General features: G+C 39.7%; 1 protein-coding gene across 1 annotated transcript in view; it reads right to left on the bottom strand.

Moving 5' to 3' along the window:
• Positions 1–11,327: 11,327 nt before the first annotated feature.
• GMCL1 (germ cell-less 1, spermatogenesis associated) overlaps positions 11,328–20,626 on the bottom strand; it is a 53,209-nt gene continuing 43,910 nt past the window's right edge. The window contains exons 13-14 of the mRNA XM_003908769.4: positions 20,380–20,467; positions 11,328–12,681 (exon numbers count right to left, since the gene is read on the bottom strand). Coding sequence (XP_003908818.1) covers positions 12,586–12,681; positions 20,380–20,467 — 184 coding nt within the window. The 3' untranslated portion in view covers positions 11,328–12,585. The remainder of the gene's footprint in view (positions 12,682–20,379; positions 20,468–20,626) is intronic.

The raw sequence follows: 20,626 nt of genomic DNA, 5'->3' as shown, positions 1-20,626 counted from the left end.
TGCCCACCAATCACATACATTTTTAGTTAGATTTATACATTCAGAGTGGCCTCTTTAATACCTATTCCAACCCAGACTTCCAGGAAAGATCCAGCCATGACATGTAGGATTTCTACCACCAGCCCCGACCCCCAGACTCTTTTGGAATTACCCTGGCAAAGCATGCACTAGGTGTAGAATGGGGAGGTTCAAGAGAGGCGCGGGCCCCAGGGAAGAAGATTTAGGGACATCATTGGAGAAACACACCACTAATGATAGCTGGGCGTGGTGGTACATGCCTGTAATCCCAGCTACTTGGGAGGCTGAGGCTGGAGAATTGCTGGAACCTGGGAGGCTGAGGTTGCAGTGAGCTGAGATTATGCCACTGCACTCCAGCCTGGGTGACACAGTGGGACTCCATCTCAAAAAAATAAAATAAAATAAAATAAAATAAAATAAAATAAAAAGAGAGAGAGAGAAAGAAGAAATACACCACTAACGATTGAAGAAATTGTCCACAGGGAAGACAGGGTTTATGGGAAACCTAAGGGGGTATGTACTAGATGTGTAAGAGAGGAAGAACATGGTGGCCTCAGGTGGTGGCTGAAAACACTCCTTCTCTTTCTCCTTGTCCCCTCAGGGGTGGGGTCTCATCTGATGAAAATGCTTTTTAAGAAACCCCTCTAGGACTAAAAATGATTGGAAGGTATGTTGGGGATCAGTTGAATACACAAAGATTTTTTGAATGCATAAGATGCACAGGACACTATACCACTTTGGCACTAGGATGAAAAGATGAGTAAGACATGGTCCCTGCCTCAAGGAGCTTGCACTCTAGCTGTGGAGGCAGACAGAGACACATCTTCACTATAATGTGGTAAGATAAAATATGCACAGTGTGCTATGGTGACATGAAAGAAGGCTTTTCAGCCTAATTTGTCCAAGAGGGTTTCCTGGAATAATAATAATAGCTAATACGTACTGTGCTAATTATATTCCAGGCACTGTTATAAAAATGTTTATGTACACACACATTCACACGCACACAATTAGTTGAGCTGTGAGACTCAAAAGAATACATTGTCCAGGTAAAGAGTGGGAGTAGCAGCAATAGAAAAGGCACAGAGATGTGTCACACTAGGACATACACAAGCACTAAAAGAGGTTTGATATTATCATCACTTTGAGTTCACCATGGCAGACTTTACTAAGTACCTGGGACTTTATCCTTATGGTTACGAGAGGCCACTGGAGCATTTCAGGCTGGGGAGTGACCTGACCAGATTTGCATTTTAGATGATTCATCTGGATCTAAAGACCTGAGCCAGAAAGAACAAGTGGAGGGAATAAGGGGTTGCACTAAGGCAATGATGGAAGAGAATGAGAAAGAACATAGGAGACATTTGAGGAATAGCATGGCAGGTCTTGGAGACTGGTTAGATCCAGGCAGTGGGAAGAGAGAGAAGAAATGACTTCCAGGCAGGGCCAACTTTACAGGCATGTGACCTGTGTAGTCATACAGGGTCCTGGGCATAGAAGGGCTTAATACTCAGCTTTTGCTACTCTTGAAATTCCTGCTAATCTTTGAACAAGAGGTTCTGCATTTCCATTTTGCACTGGGCCTAGCAAAAAGTGTGTATCTCATAGTGATGCCTACTAAAGTGAGAAAAATCACAATTTGTCAGTTTACTACTTAACTGAGACACAATGGTGAGTCCATGTGGGAGACGGTGGAGAAGGCAGTAAAAGGGACATCCCTTTTTTATGTGAGACGCCCTCTGTCAGTGATTAGTATGGGCCCTTCCCTGCCCCTAGATCCCCCCATATCCATTCAGGGGAATTCCTTTTGTACATGTTTGCTCCACAGTGTGAGAACCCAGTTACACTTCTGCTTTTGGTGAGAGGAAGAACATGAATTTCATTTTAGAAGATTATTAAGTGTGAGGGACTTGAGGAACATCCAGATAGATATATTTTTGGTAGGCATCTGACCAGCTACAGACTGAGTCTGATAATTACAGGGAGCAATCACGGCTAAAGATAGAGATGGGGGGGATGGGCGCGGTGGCTCATGCCTGTAATCCTAGCACTTTCGGAGGCCGAGGTGGGCGGATCACGAGGTCAGGAGATCGAGACCATCCTGGCTAACACGGGGAAAGCCCGTCTCTACTGATAATACAAAAAATCAGCCGGGCGTGATGGTGGGAGCCTGTAGTCCCAGCTACTCGGGAGGCTGAGGCAGGAGAATGGTATGAACTTGGGAGGCGGAGCTTGCACCAGTGAGCCGAGATCACACCACTGCACTCCAGCCTGGGCGACAGAGCGAGACTCTGTGTCAAGAAAAAAAAAAAAAGATACAGATGGGGGAGTGATGAATCACAGAAGTCCATGAAATTGTCCCAGTGAGAAAAGTGTGCTAGGTGAGCAAAGGATGGCCCCCATGTGGGATTAAACAGAAAAGGAAAGGCCCACAAAGGAAGCCAAGATGCACTTGTCAGGTAGCAAAACAAGAGTACAGAACAATGTGCCAGAATTCAGAGGGGTGGAGTTTTGAGAAAGAATGAGAACGGTCAGTGTAGCAAGCTGAATAATGGCCACCCAAAGATACCTGGTTCTTTCCTCTGGAACCTGTGAATATTACCTTCTATGGGAAAATGTTTACAGATGTGATTCAGAATATTGAGACAGGGAGATTATCCTGGATTATCCAGATAGACCCTAAATGCCATCACTAATGTCCTTATAAGGCACAGGCAGAGGAATGTTTGATACATACATGAGAGAAGGAGGCAGTGTAACCACAGAGGCAGAGATTGGGTGGTGCAGCCACAAGCCAAGGAATGCTGGCAGATTCTTCTCTAGAAACTCCAAAGGGAGCACACCCCTACTACACTTTGTAGTAGGGTTTGGCCCGGTAAAACTGGTTTTGGATTTCTGGCCTCTAGAATGGTAAGAGAATAAACTTCTGTTGTTTGAAGTCATCAGGTCTGTGGTAATTGGTGGCAGTAGCCTCAGGAAACTAATACCATCAGCTATGTCAAATGCAGCAGAGAATCCTTTAAAACAGGGGTCCCCAGTTCCCAGGTCATGGACCAGTATGGATCTGTGGCCTGTTAGGAACCGGGCCACACAGCAGGAGGTGAGCAGCTGGTGAGCTAGCATTACTCCCTGAGCTCTGCCTCCTGTCAGATCAGAGAGGCACTAGCTTCTTATAGGAGCACGAACCCTACTGTGAATTGCACATGGGAGGGATCTAGGTTGCATGCTCCTTATGAGAATCTAACTAATACCTGATGATCTGAGGTTGACAGTTTCATCCCAAAACCATCCCCTGCCCTGTCCTGTGGAAAAACTGTCTCCCACAAAACTGGTCCCTGGTGCCAAAAAGGCTGGGGACTTCTGCTTTAAAATAAGAACTGAAAACTGTCCACTGGATTTAGCTTTATAGAGGCCATTGGTGAACTTGCTGAAAATTGTTTTTGGGGAGAGTAGGTTACGACAAATTACAAAGAATTACATTCATCTTTCCTACTCCCGAAATCCATACCAGCATGGGACATTAGGGAAGATGCCATCAGCAGACCAGAAGCTGAGGAATTTCCAAACCAGAAAAATCATACCTAAGACAATGGCAACTCAACACAACAAAAGAAGTGATGACTGAAAAGGTGAGCAGATCTCTCTCTTTGTAGTCACATTCATCCACCTCTCCTTCACCACCCCAGGCCTGTGACAACCACTAAGCTTTTTTCTACCTCTGTAGCTTTCCATTTTGAGAATGTTATATACATGGAATCATGTGATACATGACCTTTTTTTTTTTTTTTCTTTTGAGACAGAGTCCTGCTCTGTCGCCTAGGTTCAAGCGATTCTCCTGCCTCAGCCTCCCAAGTAGCTGGGTTCACATGCATGTGCCACCACACCCAGCTAATTTTTGTATTTTTAGTAGAGGCAAGGTTTCGCCATGTTGGCCAAACTGGTCTCAAATTCCTGGCCTCCAGTGATCCACCTGCCTCAGCTTCCCAAAGTGCTGAGATTACAGGCATGAGCCACTGTGCCTGGCTGATACATGACCTTTTAAAATGGACTTTTTTGATTACAATGCCCTTGAGATCATCCAAGTTGTTGTATCAATTATCTGTTCCTTTTTGTGGTGGAGTAGTATTCCATAGTATGAATGTACCACAGTTTAACCATTCACCAATTGTAGGACATTTTGCTTGTTTCTGGCTTTTAGCTATTACAGATAAAGCCCTTATGACTATTTGTATACAGGTTTTTCTACCGATAAATGCCCAGGAGTGTGATTGCTGGGCTTTATATTAGGTGCCCGTTTAGTTGTTTTTTTTTTTTTTAAAGAAACTGCCGATCTGTTTTCCAAAATGGTTATGCCATTTTACTTGCCTACCAGCAATGTATGAGAAATCCAGTTACTACACATCCTCACCAACATTTGGTGTTGTCACTATTTTTTAGGTATTCTAATAGGTAGATAGTGATATCTCATCACAGTCTTAACTTGTATTTCCCTAATGGCTATCTCAATATATTTTCATGTTCTTATTTACCATCCATATATACTTTTTGATGAAATGTCTCTTCATATCTTTTGTCCATTTTCTGTTTGGATTATTGGTTTTAACTGTTGAGGTTTTGTTTTGTTTTGTTTTTTGATATGGGGTCGCCCAAGTGGTGTGAACACAGCTTACTGCAGCCTCGACCTTCTGGGCTCAAGTGATCTTCCTACCTCAGCCTCCCAGGTAGCTGGGATTACAGGTGCATGCCACCACACCCAGCTAATTAAAAAAAAATTTTTTTTTTTTTTTTTGTAGGGATGGAGTCTCCCTACGTTGCCAAGGGTGGTCTCAAACTCCTGGACTCAAGCAATCCTCCCACCTCAGCCTCCCAAAGTGCTGGGATTGCAGGTGTGAGCCACCATGCCTGGCCAATTGTTGAGTTTTCAGAGTTCTTTATATATTCTAGATATGAGTCCTTTGTCAGCTATATGATTTACAAACATTTTCTTCCAATCTCTAGTTTATCTTTTCATCCACTTAACAGGATCTCTTACAGAGGAAAGTTTTAAATTTTGAGTAAGCCCACTTATTTTCTTTTTTACAGATTATGATCTTAATGTTATACCTAAGAGCTGTCGCCAAGGCCCAGAATTCTGCTGTAGGTTAAATGTTTGTTTCCCCCAAAATTCATATGTTGAAACCTAATCTTTGGTGTGATAGTGTTAGGAGGTGGGGCCTTTGGGAGGTGAATAGGTCATGAATCTGGGGTACTCATGAATGGGATTAGTGCCCTTACAAGAGAGACTCCAGAGAGTTCCCTTTCTTCTTCCACCATGTAAGGATACAGCAAGAAGGCACTATTCTGTTCTATGAACCAGGAAGTAGGCCCTCACCAGATGAAGAACCTGCTGATGCCTTTATCTTGAACTTCCCAGCCTTCAGAACTGTAAGAAATACAATTCTGTTGTTTGTAAAGCTACCAGTCTATGGGATTCTGTTCTAGCAGCCTGAATGGACTAAGGCTGTCCAAAGACTTTCTCCTATGTAATCTAAAGGTTTTATAATTTTACATTTTATATTTAAATGATATTTTGATTTTTGTATAATGTGTAAGGTTTAGGCCAAGATTCACTAAACCTTTTAGTGTTATATTTGGTCGAATGCTTTTTCTGCATCTATTAATATGATCATGTGATTTTTCTTTAGTTTGTTAAAATGGTAAATTACATGAATTGATTTTCAAATTGATTTATATTGAACCAACATGACCCAGAGAATCCCGCTGTTGCGTATATACCCAAAGGAAATAAAATCAGCACCACAGAGGTGTCTGGGCTCCCACATCAATTGCAGCATTATTCACAAGAGTCAAGATATGGAAGCAGCGTAAGTGTCCATTGATGGATGAATGGATCAGTTGTGCTATATATAAAATGGAATGTTATTTGGACTTAAAAGAGGAAATATGTCATTTGCAAAAACATGAATTAAACTGGAGGACATTATGCTAAGTGAAAAAAGCCAGACACAGAAAAATACTGCATGATCTCATTTATATCTGGGATCCAAAAAGAGTCACATACACAGTGTAGAATGGTAGTTACCAAGGGCAGAGAGGAGGAGGAAATGGGGAGATGTAGTTCAAAGGGTAGAAACTTGCAGTTATGTAGGATGAATAAGTCTAGAGGTCCAATGTGCCACAGAGCTAGAGTTATTAATATTGTATACTGAAGTTTTGCAGAGCAGAGATTTTAGGCGCTTTTACCACACAAAACAAGAGGTAACAGTGGTAGGTGATGGATATATTAATTTGCCTGCATGTCCTAATCTTTTTACTATGTATATCAAAACATCACGTACACTTTAAACATATGCAATTTTTTTTTTTTTTTTAAAGGAAAACAGCTCTGGGGTTTGAGTTTACTTTCAGCTCCACTGCTCCACAGCTTTACCACCTTGGACAATATTCTTAAGCTTTAAGCTTTCAGTTTTTTCTTCTCTAAAGTGGGAATAATAAAGTTTAATACGTTAGACTGTTGTGAAGAATAATAGCACATAGCACTTAGTAAATGTGTGTTTTAAAAATCTGGAATGTTTTAATCAGATATGGTGTCTTAGTCTGTTTCTACTGCTGTATCAGAATACCACAGACTGGATAATTTACAAAGAAGAGGAGTTTATTTGGCTCGTGGTTCTGCAGACTGGGAAGTCTAAGAGCATGCTGCCAGCATCTGGTGAGGGTCATCCCATGGTGGAAGGCATCGTGTGGTGAGGAAGCACGTGCGACAGAGAGCAAGGGGGGAGGGGGCAAACTCATCATTTTCAGCAGAAACCCCCTCTCACAGTAATGGCATTAATTCATTCATGAATGTGGAGCCCTTGTGACCTAATCACCTCTCCAATGTCCTGCCTCTCAACACAGTTAAAATGGGAATTCAATTTTCATTTTATGAACTTTTGAGGGACACACTCAAACCACAGCATATGGTAAGACACAGAGACACAGATGTGAATGTCACGAAGGAAGATGTTTTTAACTGAGTAAAACATTACAGTCAGTTTCCTAGAAGCAGGAAGCATGGCATTCCACACAGGGAAGCACTAGGGTTGACCAGGAGGTGAAGGGAATGAGGGGAAAGCATGGGTGAGACTTTACTGTGGTTGTCATGGGAAGGAATGGGTGAGGCAGGGTAAGCAACTTCTAAGACTGGCTAGTTTGGCTAGTTTGAATAACTTCAGCAGGCTGTCAGGTAAGAGGCTGGCCCTGGGGTGATTAGGGGATGGGAATATTGGCTTGGCTTATGAGAGTTTGTTAAAGGAGGTAGTTGGGGATGTGGGCTTTGGATTGGCTGGGGTGTATATGTAAGGCATGCTCCAATGGGAGTCTTTTGCAATCTCTAGGAATTAGTCCTGGGAAGATAAGTCTTAGTAAGAACCCAGATGTCAAAACATCAGAAAATAAAAAAGGCATGTTACTACAGTTTGTCATTATTCACACATTTATGGCACACCACATGTATCAGAGGATTTAACAATGCAAAAGACACAAGTCGTGAGTAGCTTGCAGTCCAGTGGGGGATACAAACAAGTAAACAGTGTGAAAGTGCATTAATGGGGAAAGAACAGAGTACTAGGAGGGCACATACCATGGGAAGGTTGTCAAGGAAAGTTTCCAGGAGAAAACAACATCCAAACAAGACCTAAAGTATGAGCAGAAACTAGCCAGGTGAAATGGGGTGACATCTGTGGTGGGGAAAGGTGGAAGAGATTGTCCAGGCTGAGGAGACTGCATGTGCAAGGGCAGGAAGCGAGGGACAGGATGGGCTCTTTAGAGAACTAAAGAAAAGTATGACAGCCACCTTGGGGGCAGAGTGTGGAGATGTGAAGACAAGGCTGAAACAGACTCGTTAGCTATTGTACAGAGTTATCCTGAGGGCAAATGGGGGACCTTCAAAGAATTCTGAGGATAGGAGAATAGACAGAGATTTGAGTTTATGCAGATAACTCTTTGGGTAATGTGGAGACTCAATTAGAAGGGGAAAACACAGGAGGTTGGTGCAATAATCCAGGTTGGAAATTATCATGGTCTGTACTAGAATGGTGGCAGTGGGCAAGGTGAGAAGTGGCTGCATTTGAGATACAGTTGGTAAAATCACAAGAACTTTGTGATTTCTGGATGCAGAGCATGAGGGAGTTGGAAGATTCGAGAATGACATCTAGGTTTCTGGCTTGCATAATTGAGTAGTGTCATTTGCTGACATGAGGCATACAAGACAAATTCCAGGGAAAGCAGATGCATGCAGATCTGGACATGCTAACTTTAGGTGCTATTTTGAACACTCAAGAGGAGATGTCAACTAGATGTGTATCTGAAACTTGGAAGAGAGATCTAGGCTAGAACTATAGGAAAAGGAATTATCAAAAATAGCACGCGCCACCATGCCCAGCTAATTTTTGTATTTTTAGTAGAGACAGGGTTTCACCATGTTGTCCAGGCTGGTCTCGAACTCCTGACCTCAGGTGATCCACCCTCCTCAGCCTTCCAAAGTGTTGGGATTACAGGCGTGAGCCACTGCATCTGGCTTCACCTATTTTTTAAAAAAATATTTTTTGTAGAGATGGGGTCTTGCTATGCTGCCCAGCCTAGTCTCAAACCCCTGGCCTGAAGAGATCCTCCTGCCTTGGCCCCCCAAAGTGCTGAGATTACAGGCATGAGCCACCATGCCCAGCCTTTCATACTTTACAAATGAATGTATGCTGTTGAGTAATTCTGCTCCATAATCAGATACAGTCTGACCACTACTTAATAATGATTGATGCCCTTTGAGGATTTTTGCTTTTTGTACCCCTGTACCTTAGACCTTGGGAAGAATTAAAACTCTCTGGTTGAGGAGAGTTTGTGCCATGCCTTTTTAAAAATTTTAATCCAGTCACATGATTGGGTCCATATTGGTTGAACACATTTCAGGAGATTGACAAGTCATTTATGCTTATCATTTGTACCCCTGGCTCTATTATTTTCTATTCTTTACACAGGTTCATCTTAAATAGTTTAACAATTACCAGTCCAATATTCTACATCAGCTATCAGAACTTTCTGCAATAGAAATATTCTATAGCTGTACTGTCCAATATGGTAGCCACCAGGTACATGAGTTACTGAGCACTTACAGTGTGGCTAGTGTGACTGAGGGAGTACATTTTAAATTTCTTTAAATTTTAATTAACTTACACTTAAGTGGCCACAGTGATCTTCAGTAACCCTATTTTTTAATATATTTTTTGAGACAGAGTCTTACTCTGTCATCTAGGCTGGAGTGCAATGGCACGATCTCGGTTCACTGCAACCTCTGCCTCCCAGGTTCAAGCGATTCTCCTGCTTCAGCCTCCCGAGTAGGTGGGATTACAGGCGCCCGCCACTACGCCCAGCTAATTTTTGTATTTTTAGTAGAGACGGGGTTTCACCATGTTGGCCAGGCTGGTCTCGAACTCCTGACCGCAGGTGATCTGCCCATCTCGGCCTCTCAAAGTGCTGGGATTACAGGTGTGAGCCACCGTGCCCGGCCCCCAGTAACCCTATTTTTGCATTTGATGTTGAAAATTGTTCACATATGATGGTAATCCTATTGAAAGACTTGAAATTAGATAAAATGTTAGCTGTGAAACACTTTGTAAAAAAACAAAACAAAACAAAAAACAGGCCGGGCAGTGGCTCATGCCTGAGATCCCAGTACTTTGGGAGGCTGAGGTGGGCGGATCATGAGCTCAAGAGATCGAGACCTTCCTGGCCAACATGGCGAAACCCTGTCTCTACTAAAAATACAAATATTAGCTGGGCGTGGTGGCGCATGCCTGTGGTCCCAGTTACTCAGGAGGCTGAGGCAGGAGAATTGCTTGAACCCAGGAGGCGGAGGTGGCAGTGAGCCAAGACTGCACCACTACACTCCAGCCTGGTGACACAGCGAGACTTCGCCTCAAAAACAAAACAAAACAAAACAAGTGACTACCACTGTTCTCCACACAGTTTTACCTTTCTTGCTAAGTTTCATGCCAAACCATTTTTTTTTAAAGGAAAGGTATTCATATCCCTTCTTAATAACTTCCTTACTGACAAACACAAATCATTCTTAAAATATAAATGTTGTTTTCTAGCCCTAGCATAAAAAAATAGTAGAGGCTGTAAGACAAAAGCTGACAAAACACAAAGCTTTCATAAACCATAGTTTATATAATACTTTAGCTTACACTATTAACACTTTATTGAAAATATTTCTATTGAAAAGAACTCTGCAAACACATAAAAGTATTTGGTAAGAAAACAAAAGCACATCTTTACTACCAATGTGAATTACTAGCTGACAATTATCAATTTCTCAAATAAGAACATTAACCTACTTGTGATTGAAGAATTATCCTGTCTATGGATGACATAAGCAACTTGGCCAGGACAGAACCAATGGATGAAACCACATACAATTCCAACTTGGCCAGTTAACTTATATAAGTGAAATGAAACAGTTAACTTTATTCATTAATATGCTCAAACATTATCTTTACTTCCAAGATTTGCAAAAACTTAATTATCCAAATAATTTAAGTTTGGCATTTATATATATTTCAATACATAAAGGGTAAGGAAACTCTTATACAGTAATGAGATAGAAAGAAAACAACAGCTTCCCGTGAAAGAGACCTAATATAGTCAAATATAAAAATAATTAATGTAACCTCTTTTTTTTTTTTTTGAGATGAAGTCTCACTCTGTCACCCAGGTTGGAGTGCAATGGTGCAATCTCCACTCACTGCAACCTCTGCCTCCCGGGTTCAAGTGATTCTCCTGCCTCAGCCTCCTGAGTAGCTGAGATTACAGGCGTGTGCCACCATGCCCGGCTAATTTTTATTTTGTGTATTTAATAGAGATGAGGTTTTACCATGTTGGTCATGGCTGGTCTTAAACTCCTGACCTCAAATGATCTGCCTGCCTCGGCCTCCCAAAGTGGCTTACAGTTGTGAGCCACCACACCCGGCTGACGACCAGCTGAAATGTAACCTCTTGATAACAGCCAAATCACTGTATTAGAAACATTTAAATTCCAGCTCTGAGGGTCAAGGGTGAGGCATTTAAAAGGTTCCTTTAAGTTAAACCAAATGGATGAATTTTAAAAGAACAAAAGCAATTTATGAACCTATGGGCATATCATTAAGAAAGAAAAAAATTATTAATAAATTCCAAAAGTTAAAAGGAGTTGGAATAAAAACCTAACTAGAAAGAAAAAAAATTTTGGTTTCAGTTAAGGGGGGTTTTTTGGTCCATTTTATGTAAGAGCTTACTTACTCTTTTTCCAAATGGGCATTTATTATTTGCACAGATACATAAAAATGATTCCCATTTTAAAAACCATAATAAAAATATACATTAACCACAGAAGTACTTACTCTAACTGGAAAGAAAATGAACATGGCTATTCTCAAAACAGTAATAAACACAAAAGGTCAACATATATAAATCACGACAAATGTACATCTCATTTTTGACAAAAATAAGTTCCATTTTTACATTAATGCTTCATCATCAGGTTCTATATTAGATCCTCTGACCTTATTTACATTTACTATGAAATTTCTATTAGCATGTGTAACTCAAAGGCACTCAATTCAGAGGGTATAAAGTCCTGAGCTTAAGTAGGAAACAAAGTTCCCAACTAAAATTTGAACATAAATAATTCTAAAGATCAGAGAATATTAAAATGTTTAAAACTATAATATCTGGTACATAAATAATTCTAAACCTAATAATAAAGGTGTACAGACTGTCAAAGAAAAGACCATGTAAGGCAAGAAATATCCTTGGAATCAAACTGATTTTTCCCTCATTCAAGATCATTTGAAGGTGTGAAGCTAACTTTCATTGTTCTTAAAATCCTAAGAAAGCCTAATTTAAAAAAATAGCAATGACAATGCTTAAGTTTAAAAAAAAGTTTCGCAGTTTAGTCTCCAAAACCAGGAAAAAAATATTTAATGATTAAAAACAAGTGTGAGCTGGAAAGATATTGAACTAAAAGAAGGCATCATAATGAGAGGTGAAAATATTAAAGGAAAGCTTTAAATGCACCAACTGAAAAGAGCATTTCTAATTGGCCATCCGAATTATTCTTTTAGATTATTTTAGCCAAATAAAAAGAAATTTACAGATGGATAACTGAGGTCCACTAACATAAGGCAGAAAGAAAGTTTAAGCTAAAAATTAAATCTATATTTTGTTGCAGATAAATGTGAGATTTACCTACAGCAATTTTCTACTGATGCTAAATTAAACGCATGAGTTGACATCGCTCCAACAGAAATGGTTTGACAGATATTTTCTTGGCTTTAAAATGTTTTTTCGTATATGCATAGAAATGCAATGAGGATAAGAATAATCTTCTGTATTGTCCGTACAGTTCGTAAGGCCTTTGTCATTGTTAGTCACCTTAGATGTGAATATCAGTAGGGCCATTAAATTAAAACTGGCCTAAAAAGTTTTCAAAGTGCTACTGTTTCCAACTGATGAGATCTTCAGTTTTCTGTATTTTCTGGGTGACGATTATTTTCAATTCTTTTTTTCTGGTGATATATACAAGAAGTTACAGCAGATATATAAGGGGAAGATCAGAAGCCTGCTGTCCAAGTTCATCACCACTTGTTCCTATAAGACAGATTTGTAGATTTAATGACAATTAGATAGCAATAGCTTAAAAATAAAAACAAAAAACCAAACTGTTGAACTGAGTGAACCAAAGGAGATAGTGTCCTGAGTCTGAGATCCACAACTCCACTCTCCAAATTCCCACCCACTAGCTGTGTGACCTTGTCAAATACAGCTTCCTCACTGTAAGATGGGGACAATAAGAGTACCTGACTTACAGGAGGATTACATGAGACAATGCACAGGGAGTTTCACAAAGCCAGCTATCTATTGTGTACTCAATAATGGTAGTTGTTTTCATTATTGCAAAAATTTCTATCAAATACTTACATATTTTGTGAACAGATACAATGTCTACAAATACATAAACTTCTCACTTGACTTCAATGTTTTAAACATTTTATTTCCTTTTAAAAAATAATTATTTAAAAAAAATGAGATAGGGTCTTTCTATATTGCCCAAGCTGGCCTTGAACTCCTGGGCTCAAGAGATCTTCCTGCCTCATCCTCCTGCCTCAGCCTCCTGAGTAGCTGGGACTACAGGCAGGTGCCAATGTGCCCGGCTACTTGGCTTTGATTTCTGATGGCCGTTGGGTACAGCAAATCACTGGGATGAGGGTCGGGAGTCATTATCATCACCAAAAAGCAGGGTTCCTACTATTGTTTAAGATTTCCCACTGTCCCTATGACAAACATGTAATTTGTCTCCTGAAACATAAAATGCATTATCATGGAAAAGCAATTTCAGGTTCAACACACACAAGAATGCTCAGAACTCCCAGAGACAGGAGTTGACACTACACAAATATAACATCCCTGATGCTACAGATCTCTGTTTGGAACCTCATATATCCTTTACTAGAAGCATTTGCTAGACAGAATCAATCCTCAGAGTAAAAGAGGAAACACTAAAATGAGAATTCCTACATTTTAAATGCCTGGCATACACTCTCTGCAATAGTATGCATTAGTTACACTTTATTTATTTTGGGTAAGATACTATTAAACACTGTTTAAATCCAAAGTTTTAATTTTTTACTGAGGCATGTATTCCTGCATGAAGAGGGACTAAAACTAGAATATTTGAGTGACTGAAGCAGACTCACTGGACACAGCTTCTGTGTTGAGGGAACAAGGAGATAAATTTGAATAAAGAAGGTAGAGAGTACAAATGTCTCACACACACACACACACACACACAATCTCTCTCTCTATATGAGGGAAAGTGGTATTTTAAAAAGACATCAGTGAACAAAATCAGGGGAGGCCATCGCCTAGACTGATTGTGCTAACAGTGTCACCAGAGAGGAACGATGCCAAAGCATGGTTGGTCTTCAGATACTTGAGACATCCTGACCTAGTCAAAATTTATATCAATAATCTGGATGAAGGCACATTTACCAAATTTGTTGAGGACAAATGCTTTGATGATATGTATATCTGATGATAAAAATTAAGATTCTGTACCTAATAACTAAAAGCTTCTGAGGAAGATTAGCCTTCTGGTATTTGAATATAGTTAAGATTGAGGCAGGGAAGGGCAGGTCAAAGGGCCAACTCTGGAGAAAGAAGGAAGCCATGTGGATATCATTTGGCTGAATGGACACACCAATTTTTGAATATTAAATTGTATTAATCCCCACTCTCCATTCCCAAACAGGATAGGTTGATCCTAGCTTCATCAAGTGTGTTGCTTCACCTAAAGGTTCAATCTGCATCTGCATTTGCATTGAAGTACCTTTACAGCAAAGTTCTATTGTCATTATTCCACTATGGATGGAAGCTGTGGAGCCCACATATCACAGCAGCAGAGCAGCAGCATCCTCCTAGGTCCGCACTTCTACTTCCAGATAATTAGTTATTCATCTCTATGTAGAGATCCCTGCTTCTCTGAGGTTTTTGCAACTTATTCTATACTATTCCTCTATTACTTCCCCCACATTCTATCTTATATGTCTAAATTCCAAGATCTACAAATACAACTCACTATTGAATAATCTTTACTTAGTTATAAAGTAACTCAAATTCAAACCCTCAACTATTGGCTACTATCTATCCCTTCCTTTCTTTCTTTCTGGGTCACCTCCACTTTCACTCTTACAATTCGGCTTAAAAAAATAAATTTCTGGGTATTTGTTGTTGTTGGTAGTGTTTTTTGTTTGTCTGTTTTTGTCTGGAGACAGGACCTGACTCTGTCACCCAGGCTGGAGTGCGGTGGCATGATCACAGCTTATTGCAGCCTCAGCCTCCCAGGCTCAAGTGATCCTCCTGCCTCAGTTTCTGAGTTGGTGGTACTACAGGCACATGCCACCATGCTTGGCTAATTTTTTAATTTTTTGTATAGACAGGGTTTCGCTATGTTGCCAGGGCTGGTCTTGAACTCCTGGTCTCAAGCAATCCTCTTGCCTCGGCCTCCCAAAGTGCTGGGATTACAGGCATATGCTACCATGCCAAGCCTGCAATTTGGCTTTGATTCCCCATCGCAGCTTTTGAATGTCTCACCAGGTTACCTTTTTTGCCCATCTCTTAAATACCAGTGATCACTAGGGTTCTATCGTGTCATATTCTCTACACATTTCCTGAATGTTATCTCATCCAATTATTATTTCTAGTTCAGGCATTACTTGTAAACTCCAAATCCATTTATTAACCAGCCTATCAAATTTTCACCTTGATGTTCTCAAATTAAACGTGCCCTAAACGGAATTCATCATCTCTTCACCATCACCAACACTACGTCATGTTCATTTTCCTTCCTATAATTGAAATCTCAGGTAAAACCACTACTATAAATCAAATTGCCCAAATCAGAAAACTATGAACCATCTGACATTTCCTCATGCACACACACGATTAAGAATCAAATTCTCAGTTGCACCACTTTATTTCCAGAACCCATCAGTATTTTCATCTTCACTGCTACATTCTTTAAGGTTCTCATCACTTTTAATTTGAATTATAGCTATATAATCAATAAATTGTTTTATTGCCATTATCATATCTTGAATCCTTCCTACACATTGCCGTCTGAGGGAACCTTCTATAGTGAAAATCCATTTAGCATGGTCTTATAAGACAGACAGTTACAAAATAAATATACAAAATTCACTACCTTCCTTACATTATCAAAAACTATTAGAACAAATGATTCATTTCATATTAGCAATTGAAATGTAAAATACTGGCTGGGCGCAGTGGCTCACGCCTGTAATCCCAGCACTTTGGGAGGCCGAGGACAGCGGATCACAAGGTCAGGAGATTGAGACCATCTTGGCCAACATGGTGAAACCCCGTCTCTACTAAAATACAAAAAAGCGGGGCATGGTGGCATGTGCCTGTAATCCCAGCTACTTGGGAGGCTGAGGCAGGGGAATCGCTTGAACCCAGGAGGTGGAAGTTGCAGTGAGCTGAGATCACGCCACTGCACTCCAGCCTGGCGACAGAACAAGACTCCGTCTCAAAAAAAAATAACAAAATAAAATACTAAAAATTATACTTCTAGGAAATAATACAGGAACAATATGGGAAAAACTACAAATTTTAGAGAGAGACATAAGAGAAGACCTAAATAAATGTAGAAAATACCATATTCCAGAAAGGAAGACATCAACTGTCCACAAACTACTCTACATATTTAATCATATAAATTAAAATTCCCACAGGAATTTTTGAAAGGAAACTTAGCAAAATGATTCTACATCCCATACAGGAGAATAATCATGCAAAAAGAACTGAGAGATTTTTGAAAAAAGAAAAATGAAGGTGGTTTTGTATTACTAAATATTAAAATGCATTTTAAAGTTAGCCTAATTAAAACAATGCCTTGTCTTCATAACAAAGAAATCAATAAAACAGAAAGTCTAGAAATGAAAGCAAGTTTATAAGTATTTCATGTACAATAAGGCATTTCAAACACACTGATACATCCAGTACATTTCAGATACATCGTCAAATACTCCAAAGTAAAAAATTAAGCCATAAAAAGAACAGAAAAATATATAGATGACTATTTATATAATCCTAGTAAAATGGGGGCCTAAGGGTCACACCAAAAAAACAAATCATAAAAGAAAAAGATAGATTGTTTTGAAGGTTGAAAAGACAAATGACAAAAATGTTGCAGCCATAAAAAAGGATGAGTTTGTGTCCTTTGTAGGGACATGGATGCAGCTGGAATCCATCATTCTTAGCAAACTATCACAAGAACAGAAAACCAAACACCGCATGTTCTCACTCATAGGTGGGAACTGAACAATGAGATCACTTGGACTCAGGAAGGGGAACATCACACACCGGGGCCTATCATGGGGAGGGGGGAGGGGGGAGGGATTGCATTGGGAGTTATACCTGATGTAAATGACGAGTTGATGGGTGCAGCACACCAACAAGGCACAAGTATACATATGTAACAAACCTGCACGTTATGCACATGTACCAAACAACATAAAAAAAAAAAAAAAAAAAAAAAATAAAAAAAAAAAAAAAAAAAGACAAAAATGTAAAGACTGGGCATGGTGGCTCATGCCTGTAATCCCAGCATTTTGGGAAGCCGAGGCAGATGGATCACTTGAGCCCAGGAATTCCAGACCAGCCTTGGCAACGTGGCAAAACCTCGTCTCTATAAAAAAAATACAAAAATATTTAGCTGGGCGTGGTGGTTCAAGCCTGTAGTCTCAGCTACTTGTGAGGCCCAGGAGGTGGAGGCTGCAGTGAGCCATGATTGTACCACCGCACTCCAGCCTGAGTGAGAGTGACAACCTGTCTCAAAAAAAAAAAAAGAGAAAAAGTAAAAACTACAGACTATCACAAATGTTAGTATTTTTAATATATAAAAGCTGTTAAAAATTAGCAAGAAAAAAATGAACATTTTAATAAAAAATTTAACAGAAACAACATAAGCTGTCAGTTTACATGAGATGATGTGTTCAATAAGCATAACAAAACCCAACCATACACTAACCAAAGAAATGAACATTGAAAATTAAGGGCCAGGCGTGGTGGCTCACACCTGTAATCCCAGCACTTTGGGAGGCCAAGGCAGGTGGATCACTTGAGGCCAGAAGTTCAAGACCAGCCTGGCTAACATGGTGAAACCCTATCTCTACTCTAAATACAAAAATTAGTGCACTCCAGCCTGGGTGACAGAGCAAGACTCTGTCTCAAAACAAACAAATAAAAAAGAAATGAAAGTTAAAACAAATATTTGTTTTCACATTTACTACACTGGGATAGAGATGAAAAAGAATGATAAGACACAATATCGGGTATACTCTCCTGTACTGCTGCCGGGGGGGCAGTATGAATTGGACAGTACCTTTGGAGGGCAATTTGTCCATTAGAAAATTGTATGTACCATGCAACAAGAATTCTACTTGGAATTTACGCTTTTAAAATATCATAAAAACGGACAAAGATATACGTATATTTCCTATAGCACTGAAAAAAATGAGAAACAACTTTATCCAATAAAGAGGAATTATCTAAATTATGGTATAGCCAAAACAACTAATATTATGCAGTTCATAAAAATGATGCTGTGAATATATATTTATTGACAAGAAAAGCTATGTACAACAAAGTGAAAAAAAAAAAAAGTAGATTACAATTACTACCTCACTGTCTGATGCATCTAGGCTCTCCTGGCCTTGGGCTCTGAAACAAGACTAAGCCTTTCTTCTACTGGGCCCAGGCCAGGTAACCCCACTTTGCCTCTTCCCCAGGCCTGACCACTATGCGGCCAACAAGTTCTCCCCAACCACTGAGTTTGCCATGAAGGAGACAGAAGACAACACCACACTTGTGTTCACTGTGGATGTCGAGGCCAAAAAGCGTAAGATCAAACAGGCTGTGGAGGAGCTCTATGACACCGAGGTGGCCAAGATCAACACCGTGATCAGGGCTGATGGAAAGAAGAAAGCGCATGTTCAACTGGCTCCTGAGCATGCTGCTTTTAGATGCTGCCAAAAAACTGGGATCATCTAAGTTGAATCCAGCTGGTGAATTCTAAATATATATATATTTCACCATTTAAAAAAAGCAGGTTACAAAATAGCTAATCTACTGTGATTCAATTTTGCAAAAAAGATACAGGTGAAGAAAAAACTCAGCAATGTATCTGAGTGGTACATGTATGATTGTTATTTCAGCTGACTTATATTTTCCGTTCTTTCTACAACATCCATAACCTATATGAAACACACAACTCCCAAAGTAAATCTTCCAAACTCCATCCACAGCCCTTATGCCCTGGCTCTAGTTATACTGAACTCTTCCAACCGTCCTACAGTTCCTTGAATGACCCGTGTATTCCCTTGCTTCCATCTTACTCACCGTTTGAGGCTTGGTTCAGGTATGCATTGACTTTAACACTTTTCCAGGAGACGATGCTTTCCCTGAGCTGTCTTTCTTTCTCCTCCTCCTCCATTAACCACCCCCAACCCCGGCAACTGCTCAGTTACAGGTTAGAGTCTTCTCCCTCAAGGTTGCACACTCTGAGCTCATTCTATCATGCTACTTACACTAGTCTATATTAACACAAGCCTGTCTTTATTTCTTCTACTCCTAGCTGAGAACCAAGCACATGGTGGGGACACAAATGTTTGCTGAAGGAACATATGGAATACAACTACTATCTTGGCCTGGTGCATTTTTAGGTCTCTGGCTGGGATTGAGCCATGATGGTATTTTTCATGAAGTTTCAGGTAGAAATAAAGATAGTCATTGTCTATTCAGCTGCAGAGGGTACAAGAAGGACCAACAGAGAATTCTGATGGAGGCAGATTTGAACTTTCTCATTATATATCTGCCTTGAAATGGACATTCCTACCTATTACCTTTCATGTAAGATGGGGGTCGGCTAGAGTTTCAACAATGAGTGGATGACCCTCTGTAAGAATGCTATTAAAAGAAGTTCTCATATGGCATGTGAGGTTACAATGATCACTTTCAGGGTTACTTGCAATGCTAAGGATGTTCTACGATAGTCTCTTCAGTCTGAGGAAAACTACTAACTTCTCATAATTTATGTAAACTATAACAAGCTTTGAATCCTTTAATAAAACATTATGCCTTTTGGAATTATGATTAGTTTTAATAGAAATAAACTTCCTCAATATTTTAACAGCTTTCAATTTTACTTTTAAAAATGGTCTACTTTCTCATCATGACACTTTGAAACTTCTCCAAGTGTGTGATGTATGAATAAATAAATGGCTTTGGAGATAATCTGGGGAACAATACAGAGTTTGCCATCTTACGAACCTAATGGGCTAGAGAATAATGCTCTTATGATATTAAGGAGCTTCGGAGACATACAGGATTGTCTTCAAGACGCCTGCTGTGAATGTATAAATAAATGCACTATGTACACAATGGATAAAGCACTTAAGTTCCTAAAATTTTAGGAATGAATTTTAGTGCTGCTGATGATATTCAGGATAAACAATTATTGCCTTATAATCAGCGTTTCCCTGCCCCTCAAATAGTGTTTTCTTTTTTTCTCCCAATTATGCTTCCATTGGGATGGGGTCAGTTATGCATAAGTGAACATGGTACTTTCATCTTTACCTTCAAAAGGCTTTCAAACCAACTTTTAGGTCAAAATACCATCACTTTAATGTTAATTCTACTTAAGAATTTTCAAAAGAGGATTCGAAAGACAAATATTATAATGACATACCAGAAGATAACCAAACATACCTGATCCTTTTCAAGTGTAAGTATTTGATAGCCAGTTGTTCTACTACATATTAGTTTTCCACTACTATCAAAAGAAGCCAAACGTAATCTAGGATTTAAAAAAATAAATAAATAAACACAGGATTTTTAAACCACAGATTAAATAAGCCCTTCCTCACTTTCATATTTACTTTTTCCTCTGTTTTTTATTTGATAAAAGACTTTCAGGAAGTCTTTTCAAACTGTAATCTGACTGCATTCAGTGACA

Source organism: Papio anubis, chromosome 14, assembly GCF_008728515.1.
Source record: "Papio anubis isolate 15944 chromosome 14, Panubis1.0, whole genome shotgun sequence".
Classification (NCBI taxonomy): domain Eukaryota; kingdom Metazoa; phylum Chordata; class Mammalia; order Primates; family Cercopithecidae; genus Papio; species Papio anubis.
Note: the sequence above shows the minus strand (reverse complement) of the source record. Positions and strands in the feature narration are given on the sequence as shown.